Below are 20,492 nucleotides of genomic sequence, written 5' to 3' on the forward strand. Positions count from 1 at the left end.
CTCGCCCCAGTGGGATAGGTGAGTGTTTATCACATCGGCCCTGAATGAGACATGAAGTCCACAATACATGGCTCAACCTCCCCACAATGGTGTTGACATGATTTTGAGCCCGTGGCCCCTGCACAAATCCTGGGCTGGTGCAACCCTCCACGCTTGGAGCTGGTGTGAATAACATCAATAAACGGGTGCATTCGGGGGGCTGCAATCTTCCAGAGGCACAGCCAGCACTTCAACCATACGTGTACGCCTGACGTGTTTCGGGAGCATCCCTTAATCATAGGTTTCACTCTGTTACTTTGAGGAGCTGTTGACACTGTATTTAAATATTCGCCCTCCTATGGGCTTCTCATTAAGATATCCTGCTAATTGCTGGGATTTGCAGTGTCCCACAGCCTGCCTCTCACCCCAATGGGATAGGTGTTTATCACATTGGCCCTGAATGAGCCGTGAGGCACCACTTGTGTCCACAATCCATGGCTCAACCTCCCCACAATGGCGTTGATGTGATTTCGAGCCTGTGGCCCCTGCACAAATCCTGGGGTGGTGCAACCCTCCACGCCCGGAGCTGGCATGAATTACATCAATAAAACAATAAGCCAGAAATCCCTGCATGTCTGTCACTTTGTCTTGTGGGTGCCGCGCCATCCAATGCACAGAGACTAGCTCGATGCCCAGGAATGTCAGCCTACAGCTGGGCCCAGCTGTCTTTTCCGGCGCTAATGACACCCGAACGTCCGCACCATCTCCTTAAACTGCTGTAGTGCTCGTCCACAGTCACCCTTTCCCACGAACAAGAAATCGTCCAGATAGTGTGTCACTGTCCCGTGCCCGCTCTTCTTGATGAACACCCATGCTAAAAATGTACTGAACATATCAAACAGCCAACAGGAGATGGCACATCCCATGGGCAAGACTTTGTCCACCTAGATTGCCCCCTTGAACTGCAAACCCAGCAGCGGGAAATCCATCGGATAAATAGGCAACAGGCGGAAAGCAGACTTGACATCGCGCTCGGCCATTTCTGCTCGTCCCCCGCATGCCCTCACCACACGGATCGCATCATCCACTGAGGCATACATTACCCTAGAGTCACTCTCTGCGATAAAATCATTCACTGAGTTCCCCTCCGGCCAGTATAGGTGATGAATCATCAGAACTCCCCAGGGTCCTTTTTGGGCACCACCCTCAATGGTGACATGATCAAGTCCTCCAATGGCCAGTCGGTAAAACGGCCCACCATCCTTCCTTCTGACACCTCTTTTTCCAATTTTGCTTCCACAATTGCGGGCAGTTCCTTAGCTGATTTCAGATTGTCTGCCCAGCGCCTGACCCTAGGTCCCTTATAACCCACCCAAAAACCTTCTTGAAATCCCCATTGCAACTGCAGCCCCGCCTCCCTGTCAGGGTAGACTGAAAGCCATGGGGCCATGGCAGCCAGCTTAATTGGAGTAGGGGCCCTCTGGTCCCACCTGCCCTCTCCCTTTTGGGGCCCACCAATGCTCACTGGGGGTGACCAGGGTAAAGCACTGAGCAAGGTGGTGTCTATCCTTGCACTTGGAGCATTTGTGCTTAAACTTACAAGGGTGCCTCGTGCAGGACCCTTTGTTTAAGTTCCAGCAGGCCTCTGTATTTGCCACTGCTAGGTTGTATGGCCTTCCCACGCTCCCTGTTCCCACACTATTCCCACCTGCCCCATACTGGGTGGGACGCGCCCGAAAGGACCAGTAGGTTACTGGCAACCCGCTCGCCAAATGAGTGGATGCAGTTGCTTGCGTGGATTACATCCACTTCATCTAAAACTCCTGATCCACCTCCCCCCAAGACTTGTTGGGGTTGATGCTAACTCACGCCGAAACTCTTCGTTGTAACTCAGCCACACTGAGCCACCGAAGTGAATCTGAGCCTTCCTGATTATGTCCATGTATTTTAGTAATGCTATCGCTCTGTCCAGATATTTTTCGCAGTATGTTCTGGTGAAAAGAAATGCTGATGTCCATTTTTCCATCATAATGGGGACCCTCGGCCGTCTCGTCAGTTCCCATTCCTCCTCTTTGGACTGTAATTCCTGATGTAGTATTTTAAAAACATCGACATATTCTTGTTTCCACATCCTAGCACTGGTTTTTCCCATGAGATGGGAACCCAGGGGCATCGCTAACCCCATATATGGGAGCTTCTTCTGGTGCTTATCACCGGCTTTATCCTCCTTATCGTCCGTCTGGACCCCGGTCTCCACTATATTGACAGTCTGAGCCCAGGTCCCCAACAAACGCACCTGCCCCCCACCCGTCTCATTGGTTTTCTGGACCAACTCAGCCTCCACATGGAGGCCCCGTCCTGTATCTTCCCAGTCCCCACACCTACCGACCGGCAGGATTTCCCATTCGCACCCACCCTCGCCTCCCCCTAGGCCAAAAATTACTCCCCCGTACCTGAGGGTCCTCCTTATGTTCCCATGTCACTGACTCGGCCACCGATCTTCCGCTGGTGCACCGCCTTCCCTTTGGTCACCTTTTCCTGCAAGACACAAATTTTCTTGTTTACCCAACCAGAGACCCCTGGCAAGATCCTGTCCCCTTCTTCCTCCTCACACAACTCACCATCCTCCCAATCATCACTTTCGTCCTCATATTCCAACGCCAGCTCTGTCACGTTCTTTGCTTGCTCATGCACTCTCTCTTGCCTTCCTCTCTTTTGCTCACGCCCTGTGCTCACGTTTCTCGCTGCGCCTTTCTGCTTAACACGCTCCCGCTGCAGCAGGTTGGCCACCGCGGACCCCCTGCTACTTCTGGCCAACATGCTGGAGCAGTATTGCGCCCCGATGGCCTTCCCTTCCCCCTCCCAGCTAATGCTGCTGGGTAAGCCCCCCCCCCCCCAGGCTGCTCCAACCTGAGGGGTCCTCAGCACCACCGGGCCTTACTGCCGTGCAGGCTATTCCTTATCCGCCACCTACCTGCTGTTTGGCAGGGACCCATACCCATTGATCCCTCAACGATTCTGTATCCTGCAGCAAACTCGGGCCCCCCACTTAGCCCTCCAAGGCTCCCCAGCCCGCCCGGTCCCTGGCCTCACACATGGCAGCCCACCTGTCCCCTGTCTTTTGGATCAGTCGCCTTTGCTCCTTGATCCTGTCCTCTAAAGAGAGCCCTTCCCACCTTGGCAAACCCGGAGGCAATTCATCCCCCCATCCCTTAGCTCAGCCCCCACTTGCCCTGGTCCCTGGAGTACGAATGTCCCATGTGAGCCTCCCCCGGCAGACCTGCAGTCTACACCTTCTTTTTAGCTGGGGCCTGCCCTGTTGGAGCCGTCTTGTCCCCTTCAGCCGTTTTGGGCCCAGTAGTCAGGTCTAACGGCATGCTGGCATTCTCCTTAGACCCCACCCCCTCCCCCCTCATCATCACTTCCCACAGGCCATACATCTGCCTCGCGCTGCAGCCCGCCCCCTCACCTGGTACTGTAGTGTCTGTCAGGCACGCGGGCAGGCTCTGCCTCCTGCCCCCCCACTTCACTCTTGACGCGCCCGCCCCTGGGCCCGGGGGTCTCTCCGACGTCATCGGCTCATCAACGCATGCCGCAACTCCCGCCGACGCGGATCGCGTGGGCCAGACCATGCTGCCCCACACCTCTAGCAAACACGCCGCGACTGAGCAAATCCGCCCGGCCCGCCCTTCCCAGGACACGCACTGCATCATAATCAGCGCAGGCCATCCCCTGCAGTAGGACTCCACACATGTACTGGATGCCAACAAAAATGGGAACTACCACCTACACCTACCCATTCCTCAACCAATTTACCTAAAACTCCTAACTTCCCTATCCCGATGGTGAGAGGTGCTGGAAAATAGGCCGGAACCTCTCACCCCAGCACCTTTATACTCAGCACCGGTCCGCCCCCAATCCCACCCCTTCGAACTCCAACCCCACCTTGTCCTTCTGGCCACACGAAGATCCCCGGGGGAAGACTAGTCTGCAACTTTGTTTACCCCCGGGGGCCGACACTGAGTCCTACCGAGGAGTCATGGACGAGGCGAGTGGCGAGCAACAGGGATTCACCTGGGCAGTGCTCTTAAAAAATATATAAGCTACTGAGCTGGCTAGAAATCATGAAGGTAAGATACTGTCCCTGAACATTTTGCAAACATCTGAACTTCTGGCATTGTGTGGTTTCGGCAAGGGCAGCTCTTTCTGACTTTAGATTCACCTGCCCTCTGTCTTCTCCGCAGATGGCACCATCGCCCAAACTAGTTGTAATGCTCAGCACACTGTACTGTTATATATTTATTTACCAAAAAAGTACTGAGTCGAGTTTACCTGGGAGAATTCGCATTTCGGAGCAGCGCTCTGGCATCTATACTCTGTGACGATTTATATGACTCATTGCTTCCAGTTTTAATGCCGACTGTTACATTTGCTGACACAATGCAGTTGTCTTGTTTTAGCTTTTGTTCAAAGTTATAGTGTAAATGATTGCTGGCATCCAAAATAATGACTACAGTGTGGAACCTCCTTTTGGCAATAACGCCACAGCAAGAATCTATTTCTGGACAGGCAGGGCATCTTTACTGCTTAAATGGAGTACATGGTGATCTAAGCGTCTCATTTTAAAAGTACAAACGAAGCTGCACACGGTTCAGTTTGTGGTTGAATGGAAAGACGGGAGCCTTTAAATTTTATAATTGCTCCAATGTATTTTCTAAATGTAGATGACAAACCATGTGTTCCATTTTTAATCATATGATTTCTGGACCTCCAAAAATAGCGTTGGGACTAATTCGGAGAAAACAACAAGCATTTGCAATGCAATAGGTCTCGCATTATTAAAGTTAGAGCTATTGGCATTGTAAATGGCAATGCCTTTTATCTATATTTTTGCTTTTAAAACATAAATAAAAGGCATTGTCATTTACAATGCTAATAGCTTAAACTCTCGCAAAAGTGAGACCTATTGCACTGCTTGTTTAAAGGACGCCCCAGACACTTCTTCCCCAACCTACCAACCTTCAGCGATAGGACAAAACTGCAAGCTTATCTTAGCAAGTCTATACCTGAATACAGCGTGCTTCGAAGAGCAGCACATGTAGAGTAGTAAGTACTGCGGCGCCAGCACAACTATACACCGCTACAGCCGGGGGGCCTTTATTGAATCTGAATTGTTGCATCATTTGCATCCTATTTTTATTCCTAATAAATAAACAGTATTATGGAGCTGCCTCTTTCCCACCCTCTTCCTTCATCTCCCCCCCCTCCCCACACCGGTGATCTTACAACCGGACCCTCAGTCGCATAATACCAAAAATAAAAATACAGCGTTGGTTTGATTTTGCATGGTATTCAGTACTGACGGTATTGGACTGGCAAGAAGTTCGTTCAGGTTGCTTAGCCGCTTACAGTGCTTGCTTAGCTCACTCAGTAGTTAGTAACAAACTCACTGTTTTATTAACTAACTTCAATCTTACCGTTACTCGTGTGGTGGGCGGACGGTCCGGCTCAGAGTAACTAAATTGTTTACGCAATTAGGCGGTGGACCTGGTCTACTGCTGCCATCAAAATTCAAATAAAAGCGGAAACTGGAGATAACTACACACTGTGGGTGGTGTAATGTGTGAATACATAAGAAGAGATTTGAAAAGCAAGGCTGCGGTCATGTTCCCTGCAGAATGAGCTAACCTGCATATAACTTCAGAGGGAACAAGGGGCACTTACTTTGATGAGAAGCGTTGGAGGTTAGACCAAAGACCCGAGAGGAACAGTCTATAAATATGGCAGCAGGTGACCCAGAAAACGAGACCTATTGGCTATGCCAATGCTTGTTTAATGAATGTAGAGGGCTCCATTGGTTAAAATTCCGTTTTTGGCCCATGTGTGATGAATGTTAGGTTTATGCAAATGTGATTTATCTTGATGCAGTTATTTAAAAAATCAGTTAAAAAACGGTAACTTGAGCAGGCAGGCCACACATGCATAAACTCACCCATCTACAGGCGCACTCACCCTCACATACATCCACCATTCACAAGCACATACACATACCCATTCACAGCACACACTACTACACATACGTAGATACATACACACACGCTTGCGCCAAACGCAAAAAAAAGGAAAAGGTTAGTGGACCTTATCAGTGGTCTTGGGGGAAGTGCGCCATGAGTGGTAGAACCTCCAAGCGTTTTGCTGTGCTTAGGCGGTCACGCCACAGGGCAGTGAAATCCTCAGCCCGGCAAAGTTCAGGTCCGGCAGCTAGGAGCCTACAAGTTCATGTACAGCGCCTGGCTGCCTGATCTCAACTGAACATGAAGCATGTCTGGCACAGCGACATTTTCCCAGCCTGGTAGACACTCTTCATGATTGCAAGAAGTCGGTGGCATCAGCCCTGAAGGACGGACCACACCTGTTAAAATATGAAATAAATGCAGCCTTTATGTTTTTAAAAACATTGATGGTCATCTTTTGTTTTGTGAGGAGGTGGAAGAGCCTGCTCCATGCCTCCGGCTGCCTGTGCAATGCACTAGTAATCCATAGATGTGATGACCACAATTGATGAGGATGATATAATTGTCACTTTCCACGGGGCTGCTGCTCGTAGTCTTGTGGAACTTTGTTAAACTTAAAAGGAAGTTGTACATTTTGGAACTGATTTTTGCAGTAACGCCCTTTAAAAGCATTGCTATGTAGGAGATTATCCCCAAATAACAATCAGCATGCTGTTACCATGGTACATACTGAGGTTTCAGCCTCGAGAGCTTAATACACTTCGATTCACCAAAAATACTCAAGGTACTGAAAGTACCTTCACACTCTTTAACCTAAATTGCATCTCACAAAGTTGCACCATAAGACCCCGACTCTTTTGAAGAAGTGATCACACTCTTTTTCTGGCTCCATCACAAAAAATTGACTTTGCTGAATTTCTATAATAACTGCATTTTTAATATAACCCAACAATGAAAAGTGTCTGTTTTAGATTCCACCTACACTGAGTTATGTCGGGGCCAGCATTTTGTTATGGTTGCACCCTCCCTTATGACCAGAATTACTTTCATTGTGTTACCAGCATTTTGCCAATCGTGCCACCTATGCCAAGAGTTTCTCAAGTTAACCAACACTATCAGTTATCCATGGATACTGATAACCAAGAGCTACCGCTAGTATGCCAACACCAGTATTTTACCATTGGTGCTTCTTTAAGTCAATAATTACCTTCAGTATGCCAAAGCAAACAGACTCACAAGCATAACAGCACATTCTTACCTGCACACACTCGTATACACTCAGTGATGCTCATTCTCTATTAGTTATTCATCAGCACTCGCGCTCACTAATACTTGCATTCTCATTGTTACACTCATTCACAGTCTCTTAGACTTCTCACACTTCTAACACTTCCTCACATCCATTCATATTCATCCAAACTAATGCGCTCTCATTCGCAGTTTCTTACTCACTGTGACTCACTTGTACTATTATTAACAATCAGTCCCACTAGTTACCTGTTATTTGCTGTCACTCATTTTCCCACACACACGCTCACACATACACGTGCTGTAACTTTCACAGTAACACACCCTCACCCACAAACATACACACAACATACATTAAAAAAGTTTATTTACTTACTTCTGCTGCCAGTAAAGCTCCATTTCCAGCTCCTGGTGCTGCAAATTTTATAACTCTAATAGTGAATAATAGACCAATATTCCCTATCAGTATAATACAAAAATGGCACGAAACCAGAACCGTTTAGCAGGCAATTTATGAGTGCTGCCCATGCGAAGGTAGTGGCAAAAGTCGCAAGGGGCAAGTCTGGAGTTGCAGATGCAGCGCTTTAATGTTGTTCATGTAGTGCCTGCTTTGAAACAAAGGGATAATGTTTTTGTCACGTGAATAAAAAACTGACATTTCAGCTGTGCAGTCAATTATTGCACCCCAAGACACTTTCGCTACTTGGTGGTTCATATGCCTGCCATAGCCGCCCGTATCTAACCTGCAGATCATAGAGTTGCATCCCAGCAGGGCGACTTAACTTTTCCTTGGCAAACTGGGTAAAAGAATACAGTTGAATGGAGTAGGAAGGCTTTTTTTTGTGTGGAGGCTTTACTTGAGTAGAGACTTGTCTGCAGGCTCCACTCTTAAATAACAAGTTGCTAGGACCGAAACCTTCCATGGGGCGGGACTTCCGTCTTCGGAAGCCTGCGCACGTGCCCACGGAGAGAAGCAGTGCTGGTGACGCGGGGCTCCCGTCCCACGCCCGAGGGAGAGCCCCGCGGAGGCTGCAAGTAATGGCGGTAAGTGGGGCTTGGGGGGGGGGCGCTTGTTTGTATGCGGAGGTGGCGGCGGCCGGGGGGGGGGGGGGGGGGGAGGTGAGGTGGGGGCGGCCGGGGGGGGGGCTCTGGATGTGTGTGTGTGCGTGCATGTAGGTGCGCTCCTGTGTGCGTGCGGCGGGGGTTGCCGGTGAGTGGGGGGAAGTAGGGGGGGGGGGTGCGTGCGTGTGTGTGTCTGTGCCTTCTTGCCTGCGTGTGCATGTGTGTATGTGTGTGTTCAGGGACGTGCACGGCGCCGGGCTCAGTATAATACAAAAATGGCACGAAACCAGAACCGTTTAGCAGGCAATTTATGAGTGCTGCCCATGCGAAGGTAGTGGCAAAAGTCGCAAGGGGCAAGTCTGGAGTTGCAGATGCAGCGCTTTAATGTTATTCATGTAGTGCCTGCTTTGAAACAAAGGGATAAGGTTTTTGGCACGTGAATAAAAAACTGACATCTCAGCTGTGCAGTCAATTATTGCAACCCAAGACACTTGCGCTACTTGGTGGTTCGTATGCGGAGGTGGCGGCGGCCGGGGGGGGGGGGGGGGGGGGGGGCCGCGGGCGCCCCCCCGGCCAGGCCAGTGACCAGGTAAAATCTCTGGGTAAATACACCAGAAAAACGTTGTTCCGTTTGTCCTAGAATTTTGATATGGTCAATTGCTTCATTTAACTGCCACATCAGAATTATTGAGGCTCTTATAATGACTCGAATAGTTATTTTATAATTTACAATTTCATGATTTTTATGCAAACCCATCCCTCATTTCTCTACTCCATGAAAGCATAAACTGACATAATCGATTCGAATATGATAACATTGATAAACCGGACTACAAACCATATAAATTGTGTCAATAATGCAGTGCCCCTGTATTTAAAAAAAAAATATTTTCCATCATTGTAAAGTGCAACGTGCTGTTTATGTCAGTCTAATTTACACTGCATCATAATATCTTTGGTGACGTTAATACCATTTTTTCTTTCTATATATTTCTTTTCATTCATAGGAAGAAAAAGCAGCATGAACATTCCAAGTAAAATTTGGCTGCAACATTATTTGTGTCGTGAATTTAAAGAGGAAACAGGACTGTGACTAACTGAATTCTGAGATTTAATACGTGTTTCGCAAAAGTCACGCATTGTAATTGTCCTTTAATTTGTACATGCCCAGTGAATTAATTTAAGAATAAAATGAATATTTGTAAAATGCATAAGTGTCTTCTCAAACTGTGCTAGTTACAAAAGAAGAAGAGGAAAAAAAGGACAACTTGAAGCATTCTCTCCACAAAAATTATTGGGTAGTGAAATCAGATCAGTAAAAGCAAAACAGGAACTTATTTCCCTTTCCAATCCATACATGGAATTATCCTTCTCTGAGAGAGAGACCTACTTAAACTGACTGGTTGAAACATTATTTTAAAAGGACGTAAATCCTCATCCATGAACTCCCACCCTACAACACACACCACAGCCACCCTGCATGTCAAAATCCACTCGCATGCATTCTTCTCAAACCATGATCACTCAGAAAACGCACAACGAAACAAGAGAACTATTACCCAGCGATGCACCGACATCCTCCTCATCACAGAGACCTGGCTCTACCACTCATTGGCTCCCAAAATCACCACAGCAATCCCAGTAGGCTACAAGATCACTAGACAGGACCGCCTTCACAAGTCACTATCATCTAGAAAGAACCCTCAAAAGCACAAAATCCACAGAGAATGATATCTCATTCGTGGAACACCTGCACTTTTCAGTTGCAAATCTCTGAAAACTTCACACTGAATGGAACCCTCACCTACCTACTAACCGGACCAGGAGCCACCTTTACCAACCTCATCACCAACTTCGTAGCTCCGCTCAACATTGACTCTAGAGAGCCTACATTCTTTGTGGTGAACTTAACTTTCACCTGGATGACCGAAATGTATCCTCCTCAAAAGCACTCCGGAAAAGCTTGAGCAACTTCGGACTCACTTAGCTCATCCCTTAGTTAGCACACACCACAGGACACACACAGGACCCCATCTTCTCCACAAGCGACAGCATCAAATACGACTTCACCACACCACTCACATGGACTGACCACTCCATCATCCACTTCTAAATCAGCACACCTCAACTCAACACCCTGCCCAGGTTCAGTATTCCAAGCCGCAGCTGGGGCAAAATCACAGGAGCAGACTGGCTCAGCACAATCAATACGGATCAACTTAGCCCCACAGACAACCTCAACAGGGACATCAATAACTTTAACATCTGGATGAAGAACTCTGCAGACTCCCTTGCATCCATCAAACCCAGCAAGCATAATAGATCAAACAAGCAGGCCACCTAGAACAAAGAAGTCCTTCAAGACCCCAAACAACACTGCAAACAGCTAGAAAGGAAATGGAGAGCCAGCCACAATACCACAGACAGAACTACCTACAAGGCTGCAAGTAGAGACCATCACCAGCAAAGTTATTTATTTATTTATTTTTACCATTTATAAAGCGCGAACGAATACCCACAGGCGTCTCGGCGCTAGACAATTCACATAATTTCCCTAGATGTTAATGGCTCCAGAAAATTATTATTAGGTATTACTGATTAAAAAGCTAGGTCTTCAATCTCTTGCGAAATTGCAAGAGTGAGGGGCTTAGCCTGATGTGTTGAGGCAAGGTGTTCCATAATTTGGGTGCTGCGACTAAAAAGCGGCGGTCACCCCAGGAAACTGTTTTGGAACATGGGACCACTAGTTGGTTAAGAGTGGTGGATCGAAGCTGTCTAGCTGGTTTATAGGGTATCAACTGATCCTTAAGAAAATGCGGTCCGTGATCATTAAGTGCCTTGTACACTATACAAAGGGATTTAAACTTACTCCGATTCCGGATGGTCAGCCAGTGATATTTCTTGATGGTGGCCGATATGGCCGAGAAATTAGGTGTTCTAGAAAGCAGCCATGCTGCTGCATTCTGTATCGTCTGTAACTTCTTAGTGACCTTGACCTGGGCATTTAGAAATAGGCTATTGCAGTAATCGAGGGACGATAAAACTAAAGAACTGACCAGTGTTTTGGCAGCTACATCTCGCAAAACTGGATAATTTTTCTGATCATTCTTAATTTATGGTGGGCTGTTGTCGCTATTTTGTTTGCATGTGCCACAAAATTAAGACCCTCATCAAAGATTACTCCCAGGTTTCTGACCTTAGGGGCCGGGCTGGGGGGGGACTCCAAAGGCTGGTGGTCACCAGGATGCTGACCAACTTGGTGAGAGGGGTCCAAAAATAACCACCTCTGTCTTTTCGGAATTAAGCTTGAGGCAGTTAGACGCCATCCACCCTCCGATTTCTAGAATTCCCTTTTGGAAGCGTTTTGCCACCTCGCATCCGTCGCCTTTGATGGCAAGAACCAATTGCGTGTCGTCGGCGTAGGAGGTTAGGCTCATCCCATGTGCTTTGATAACATTACCAAGGTTCGACACATAGATATTAAATAGTGTCAGACTAAGGGATGAGCCTTAAAGAACCCCGCACGGTAACGAAAGCTTGGCAGATTGGTAAGGCCCCAAGGTGACAGCCTGTGTTCTATCGGCCAGGAAAGATGCGAGCAAGTCTCGCAGTATGGTATATGCCCATCTTTCCGACATGGGCACCAAGAAAAAATAACTAGTGAACCTCATCAAAAGAAGCTCCAACAACTGCATGGAGACTTTCTCAATTGTCAAGCATTTCACCTTGCCCTAAGCCACTGTCAACAACATTGCTGCCTCCCAACAACTCTGTGACAACCCATCCAACTTCTTTGACAGCAGAATCGCAAACATGTACAGCAACTTCGCAACACCAACTCAACCCTAGAGAACTTGTTGCTAACCTACCACAACCAAATGAACAACCTCACTAGAAACAACACAGTAGCAATCATGCGGACCATCCACTCAGAGGCTGAAATGAACCCATGCCCCCACTAAATCTACAACTGTGAACATCACCAATCAGCACCACCCTGACCAATCCTCAAGATGCTCGCAGCCAACCCAAATCAAATGGGCAACTTTTGATCCATCACCCTGCTCTCCTATCTAGCCAAAGTGATTGAGAAAGCCATCAGCAATCAACTCAGAAAAACAAAGCCCTACACAACACAGGACCAGAATACCTGAACAGCTGCATACACTTTCACCAAGCCACTAGACACCTGCACTCTGCCCCACGTGCACATTTTTCTGCATCCAAAAAAGCAAAACTGAAAGTCACTCATTCTTCATTGCACCAAAGACATGAAATGACCTCCCTCAACATATAAGGGCCTCCCTCTCATTTCTTGAATTCTGCAAGAGGATCAAGACCCAGCTCTTTGTGTAAGCATCTTAGGGACCTCACCCTACACACCTGCCCAAGTGCCTGGATAACGTCTCAGTGATTAGTGTGCTTTATAAATCAATATAACATAACAAAACGTAACAGGAAAAAAAGGGAAACAGGATGGGCTGCTGTGATGCAAATCCCCGACAGCCATCTCCATGTTTCTGTCCACTGTGAAGCTTACCTAGATCTGGGGCATTCATCAGAATGAGTTCCCTACAGTCACACCTACACTACAGCTGTCCAGGCAGCAATGTCAGTTAAAAGAGTGAGGAAAGGGAAAAATGTTACCACAACACTAGCATCATAGATTGTTCACCTTGACCTGTCATAATAGAGCAGCATAACATACCTTTATTGGCTGTCTCTAGAGATAACGTTCCTATTAGAAGTAAAAAGGGAAATCACACAATGCCACTCAGATGTCAGAACAATGTAACAGTGCCCCATTATTATTGTGAAAATGCTGCAGTCACATATTGGAGAAAAGTGCTTGCCTAGCCTATTATCATGCACAGGATGCAGAGACTCCTAGGCATCACTACATATGAAGTTGCATATGGAGTTAGAGGCAGAGCAGGGAGCAAGGAGTCTTGCCAGTTTGCAATAAAGTTATGTAAGCACTGGATGCCCGAGAACAGCAATAGATAGGGATACAATCATTGGCAATGTCAATAGGTCTGGCTTATGAATGGAAGTGCCTTTGTGTCACTGATTTTTATATTGCATATTTTTATTTATTTATTATTAAAGTTTTATATAGTGTGAACAAGATCCTGAAGGATAACAGAGCGATTTACAAAGAAGGAAGGTAATACATGCAATATCGACATCAAGTAGGAATAACAAACAAGAATAATCAAATGATTACAAGATAAAGGGTATCATGTTATAGGCCCTGGTAATCTCATTACCCTTCACCTATATTCTCTCCCTACATTACAGTTGTCACGGTTTACAGGGACTGATCTTTTACCTAGATATTACACTGCATTCAGAACACAGGTTTTTCCTAGTTCAGAATCCCTTACATTATGCATGAGGATTCTTGGAAGTACAACAGGACTACCATCTTCTGTATAAAATCTATGTACAAAGTTAATTCCCAACGTCATCGTTAGGCTGACACATTAATACAGCAAGGTAGGACCCCTGGGGAGACCTATGGGTATATATACATCACTTCTTGATAAGATAAGACAGAGGAGACCGAGACTTCCTGGTGACACACTGACCAGAGACACTGAGGTTCTTGCATGCAGACACTCAAGTGGTCTAATATTCCTCACAGGTTGTCCAACTCGAAACCATTCATGACTGTAGTAAGATGGTAGAGCTATACCATCCATTACTTTTATCATACTGCTAATCATTTATAATCTATACTATCTAATGGTTGTTGCAGCTCATCTATTCTACACCAGAATAACAACTGTTCAATAAATTCTTATTGAAAACGCCCAGCCTGTTTATTCTGTTTATTTCTCTGAGACAGACTAAGTAAGCACAAGTGACTGAGAGAAAAGTAGCATATTGTTTCCGCAGTCCTGAGGGATCAGGGTTGTCATGTTCGATGGTTGCCAAGAGTTCGTCTGACACCAATCCTACAGTGTATGTTGTCTAAACATGCAGATCCTGTATACTATTTATAGGAACTACACAACATGGCGCCCCCAACGTTGGTTGGGTACCTATTTAACAGTAGAATCTGAGTAGTTCAGTCATGCTATTCTAAAAAATCCCTATTTCGCAAAACCCCAGAGAAGTCTGAGTGGGTAGGCTAAACTCTGCCAAAGCTGAGTAGGCAAAATAATTTTTGTTAGCTGTTGGTTAATCAAGCTTGAAAAACACAGTGTTCTCAACAGTTGTGTAAAACACCTTATCTTAGCTCCCTTGGAAAATACTTATTTCTTTAAACAATGACTGAAGACGCAGATAATGTGGGAGGAGTTCAAAACTTGCACCTCACTGATTACGAGGAAGATGCAAATACAATTCAGATTTCAGAAAATATTAGAACTGCATTCACCTTGATACTGCTTGTGCATGGCTTAACACCTGGGGGTGGCATAGTAGCTTTCGTGATTGAGGCACATGAATCATACAGAACATAGGTATTTTATTTGTGGGTTACATTCCCAGCAGCAAATACAAGAACAAAAACATTTCACATCTACACAGAAGGTGATGCACCAGCAGAATATTGTCCGTATGAGGACATTGAGGTTCTGCTCACGTACCAGGAACATTTATACTGGTTTAAAGGCGCTCTACCCCTTATAAGAAGAAGAGTAAGACTTGGTCTGCACGGAAGAGAATGAGCGACTTGGCCAACACTAGCTGCCTACATACCACATCCTGACATTGAAACATTGCCAGGACCAGACTTACTCATACTTCACAAAGAATTAATAAAACTTTACAAAAAGATGACACAATACGTCATGTTCATGAGGACACTTACGGTCCAGCCAGCAATGGTAATAACAAATACAGGTCACATTCAGAACACAGCAACTAAAATTATACCACAGACATTACATGCAGTAATGGGTAAATGCCTGCAAAACGTGAACAAATGCCATTCTGGATAGCTCAGAAAATAACACAGCTAGAAGCAGTATTCCCAAATACTAGCCCTCATGAAAAACACAGAATGCTGACAATCTGCTTACTCATGGGGATAACACCACAGATAGAGGATTGTACGTCTTGGGGTACAGTTTTTTCTGCCATATATACTAAAACTCATGGTATACCATCCTTAGTTGTAATACCAGATGTATTAAGACAAATACAAACTGAGTACGGAGCAGAGCCTGCGCTGAACTTAGGGATGAAGTTACTAGGTAACTATGCCCAGGTATCAGCTATTAATATTAGCAAATATTAAAGGGGAGGCAGCATCAGTGGCCATCTGCCAATGCCTAAGGGCGTTCAGTCCTTTACAACAGGAGCACGAACTACCCAAAATAATTGAAACTGCATATGCAATATTAGGCAGGGACAGTTTGGGTGGAAAAGCGTTAAAACCATAACTGATGAGGAGTCCAGAGAAGGAGACTTTGAAGCAGACACCTACTTCTTCTAAAGTGAAGTGGGATAATAACAAAAATAAAAATTTAAAGAAAACAGATCTCAATCAAGAGGTAGATCTCCACAGGAGCCCTGCGAAAGGAGGTATAAGCTTAGGAAACAGGGATAATATTAAGAAACCTGACAGGTATGGGGATACTGATACACACACGTTCCTCTCATTCCTTTCAGGGTTCATCGAAAAACTCTGAGAGGGAAGGACGGTCAGTCAGACAAGAAGAGCGTATAAAGTCCAGAGACAAGCATAACACTCAAGAATATACTTCCAAAAAAGAAGATAAAGCCAAACCAAAATCACAGTTCAAAAAGAAGAAGGTTGCAGGTCTAAAGATCAGACATGCCTAGAATTCTGAAGACTCAACTACTAAACGGGGAATGGGCTCTGACAGTGCTAGACAGTGCGGCAGAAGTAACAATAGCTCGCCAGAACCTGATGGAATTTCTGGTGACAGCAGGCTGGAATTATTATATCACAGTCGAAACACATTATACTAGGGTAAGTATCCCACAAACATTATATGAAATTACACTCCAAATGGAGGGGAACAAATGCAGGACAGTTACAGCTCTTTTTTGGGAGAACCTAACGTTTGGCTATGACATTTTGTTTGCTGAACCAGATTGTCCGCCAGCATTCGTCGTCATGGATTGCCATAGGGGAGAAACGTTAATTTTACCAGCATTCTCTGACCACGTTCCTAAATATGTAAAACATACATATGCGCAGGAGTGGGTGGTAGCCCAAGCCCCAGCATTATACAAAAACCATATTGGATGGGATGAGGATTCAATCCACCAGATAATTCCATTAAAAAAATACTCCAACTCCACAGAGACAGTATCCACTAAAGCAAGAAGCTAAAAAAACAGGCCAGGGAGATCTTAGATCAACTTGAATACCAAAGAGTGATTGAAGCATGCAGTTCTCAAATGAATAACCCTTTATTTCCCGTATCGAACCCAGACAACGCATATCGTCTAGTTTTAGATTACAGATATTTAAACATTTGCACTAAGACGTTTGCAGTTCAAAATGCACACAGTACAGCATTAATGAATAACATTGAGCGGAAAAATACAAAACAATGCTAGATATCTGAAATGGATTTGTTTGTCAAAATATAGCACCTAAGAGCAGATATTTGATAGCATTCTCAGTGCTAGGGTCTCAAAGGCAATTTTGTCGACTCCTCTAGGGGTATAAGAACAGCCCAGGTTGTAACTAAATTACTCCAACATCTGGATGAAGAGGCATTGTCCTATGTGGGTGATATTTATCCAATGGAAGCTGACCTGGAGGAACACTTGACCAGAATGCATAACATCATTTTGGGAATTGCCTCTGAGGGTTTCAAATTAATCTTTAAAAAAATCGAAGATAGCCAATCTTAACATCCTTTTTCTAGGATATGAGCCTTCAAGTGAAGGGAAAAGCCTGGCAGCTAACTTTTTAGAAAGGTGTGCGCTGCTCCAACCTCAAAAATCATTATATAACTTACAATCAATCATGGGAGTCTTGAATTTTGGCATAACATACATTTTGGATTATGCAGAAAGAGTAAAACCTTTCTACAATTTGATAACACCTAACTTTTCAGTTAGACAGTGGACACAGGAACACACATATACTCTTTGTTCCTTACAAGCTGACATAATAGCTTCAAAACACTTACAGACATGCGTAAATGTACGCAACCTGGAGATCCGTATAATTGAGGGTCAATCTGGGTACACCTATCTAACATATAATGGAGGTGAGACAGTACCAATAGCATAAAAATCTAATTTGTACACAAATGCTGAGATGCGCTTCGCATCTATAGAAAAAATTCTAACAGCAGTACAGATTGCTGTAGTTAGAGAAGGCTGAAGGGAAACGTATAATAGTCGTTACACCAGTTCCAGCCTTAGAGGCTGCAACAAAGGCCAGAGTTCCAAACGTAAAGCTTTACATCCAAGATGGATACAATGGGCTAATTATGCACTGCAACAGATGTAGACTACAGGTACGACCCAAATTTAAAAAACACAAGCATTTCTGAAATACAAACAAGAATATCCTCTACCAAAAGAAATAATGCCTCTAGATCAGTATGAATATATTATTTATACTGACGGTTCTGGGCAACCAGCCATAGGGAGCAAACAGCAATACAGCGCCGCTTGTGCTATTGTTAAGGGATGCATGCAAGATGGAAATTTTCACCCGAAATGTGCAAAAGCACAGTCTCTAGGAGACAACACAGTCCAGCTAGCAGAACTAAAAGCACTAATACTGGCACTGGTGAATACGGATCGTGAATTCCCCACACTAATCGTGTGTGATTCCTTTTACTGTGTACTGGGGACAAAACGGGTATAAAGATGCAAAAGGTGGCACATTAAAGCACAAAAAGCAATGTGAACAGGTACTGGAGTTGAAAAACGGACTGTCAAGGGCTCATGTGATATACACATTGAGTCATGAACGTGATGGCGTTCACATTGAAGGGAATTCATTGGCTGACGAAACCGTAAAGGGGGCTGTATGTACAGCTTCCATAGCTGTACTCGGTCAATCAGAAGGATAGACCTGAGATAATGCTTGCAATTATTGCCACATGCAATAACACAGCAGTACCGAAAAGGTTTCCCCTCAAGTACTCCTACAAGTTAGATGCATACAATGTTCCATTTGCTCAAAATCCTGGAGTGGGGGATAGAGTAGTACCAAATATGGATCGCAGGTTAAAATTATTTCTAGCAACACACAAGGGTATAGGTTCTGCAAACGCTGGACTTTCTGCTACGGTTTTTCTATTGAAACAACTCTACTGGTGACCTGGACTAAGAAGGCAGACTAAGGACTGTGTCTTGAACTGCGACATCTGTCAGCTGATGAAAGGCTCCACTGTAACACATCCAGGGCAGACACCTTTACTAATATCGTACAAACTGCTAGTGTGTGCTTATTTGGACCAATGCGGCCCCTTACAATCTGATCGGGCTTACAAGTATATCATGGTTGCAGTAGAATCCTGCTCTAGGTTCCGATGGGTGTGGCCTCAGCACTCAGCTGACACTCGAACTGTCACAAAAGATTTGCAAGTCTTTATAGGGACATGCGCAATTGGCACATTACATTCTAACAGTGGCCCCGCATTTAGCTCTATGGCTTACAAGGAAGCTATGGGAAGTATGGGTGTAGCATTGCGGTACTCCTTTCCGTACCGTCCCAAGGGAAATTCAGTTGTGGAGAGGAAAAACCGGGACTGAAAGCAATCCTTGACAGCTAGGTTATTAGGTTCTGCCGGAAATTGGGTAAAACATCTGTATGGAGTCCAGAGGGCGTTAAACAATCAGCCAAGAAGCTCTCTGCGGGGGGGTCACTCTTTATGAGGTCCTATTTGGGACAAGAATGTGGGTACATGACGGATGAAAAATCTTTTGACATCCATAAACGTTTGTCTGTTTTACAGGACCTGAACGAAAACAGGCCACTACAGAGAAATGTCCAGACAAAAAAGACCACCACTAGGGAAGTAAAAAAAAGTATCACAGCAAAACTTGTCTGGATCCCTAAAGTCGTGGATCTGGTCAGAAAACAAATAGAAGAAAAAAAATAATTTGGGCCATCATACAGAAAGCCTGTACCTGTCCTGGCAGTAGAAGGAACAAGAACAGTACTTCTGCCACCTCTTGCCTGTAAAAAGGAGAAAAGATTGTCTTCCTTTATTGCCCAGTTGTCTGAACAAGGGTTTGACCTATGGAAAGACACCATAGACTTAAAATCCATCTGGGTACTAAACATCGGAAGGTCCAAACAGAGGCACTATTTAGACCATGTCTTATTCCTCGACAAATAATGTTCTTGAATGAAACAGTGCAACAAACAACTTGTCTTGGGTTAGCCAGGAATAAAGATCTGAATACACCTTGGGCGCCAGCACCATCACACACCGAGGATAACATAACATCACAAATACTGGTTACAATAGATGAAATTTTGCAAAGCAATAGATCAGACCCCGATTTGAAGGAATGGTTGGTTTGGCCCGTAGACACAAATAACCAGGGCTGGACTGGGAACCAAAACCAAGCCTGGCAAAGTGCACAGCTTGCCCGCCCCCCCCCCCCCAGGGGGGGTTGTGGGTGCCACCGAGCTTTTGCCAGGACCGGTTTTCAGACAATTTTGTTACAGGGCCGATTTTTCAGCTATGCTGCAAAAACGGCCCTGTAATAAAAATGGCCCCCAGGGGCCCCAAACTAGCCCCCAACCCGTGCGACGCACTGGGGGATTGCCCGGTGCCCGCTACGGCCAGTCTGGCCCTGCAAATAACTGTCAAGAAGAAAGATTCTTGGATAAAACTAAAGGATTTTGTATTAATGGGCCAGATCCACGTTATGTGCAAAAACAACATCCAGGGGTAGTGACATCATACAGTGTTGGGAAGTTATGCCTCGATTGGCTAAAAACCTCAACACTCACACAGGTGAAATAACACTTATCCATATTTTCACAGGATGTGGGCCTACAGGATTTTTTATTAGGTCCTAGGAAGCCACGTCACAAATGTTTCTATTATGCGGTCTACAATGAGATTTGGAAAATATCACATTAAGAGGCCGCAGAAAGACCACAAGAAATAGATCGTATAAACCTAGAGAAAGCTCTAGCAGTGGTCCACAATGGGTTAACAACACTAACATCCAGAATATATTCATTGGGCAACATTGTGTCATCTGCTATTGAAGTAC

General features: G+C 45.3%; 1 protein-coding gene across 1 annotated transcript in view; it reads left to right on the plus strand.

The window, feature by feature from the left end:
- LOC147727858 (interleukin-8-like) overlaps nucleotides 1-9,513 on the plus strand; it is a 161,864-nt gene extending 152,351 nt beyond the window's left edge. The window contains exon 4 of the mRNA XM_086963190.1: nucleotides 9,311-9,513. Coding sequence (XP_086819316.1) covers nucleotides 9,311-9,341 — 31 coding nt within the window. The 3' untranslated portion in view covers nucleotides 9,342-9,513. The remainder of the gene's footprint in view (nucleotides 1-9,310) is intronic.
- The last annotated feature ends 10,979 nt before the right edge of the window (nucleotides 9,514-20,492 follow it).

This window comes from Lissotriton vulgaris, chromosome 3_1, assembly GCF_964263255.1.
Source record: "Lissotriton vulgaris chromosome 3_1, aLisVul1.2, whole genome shotgun sequence".
Lineage (NCBI taxonomy): Eukaryota > Metazoa > Chordata > Amphibia > Caudata > Salamandridae > Lissotriton > Lissotriton vulgaris.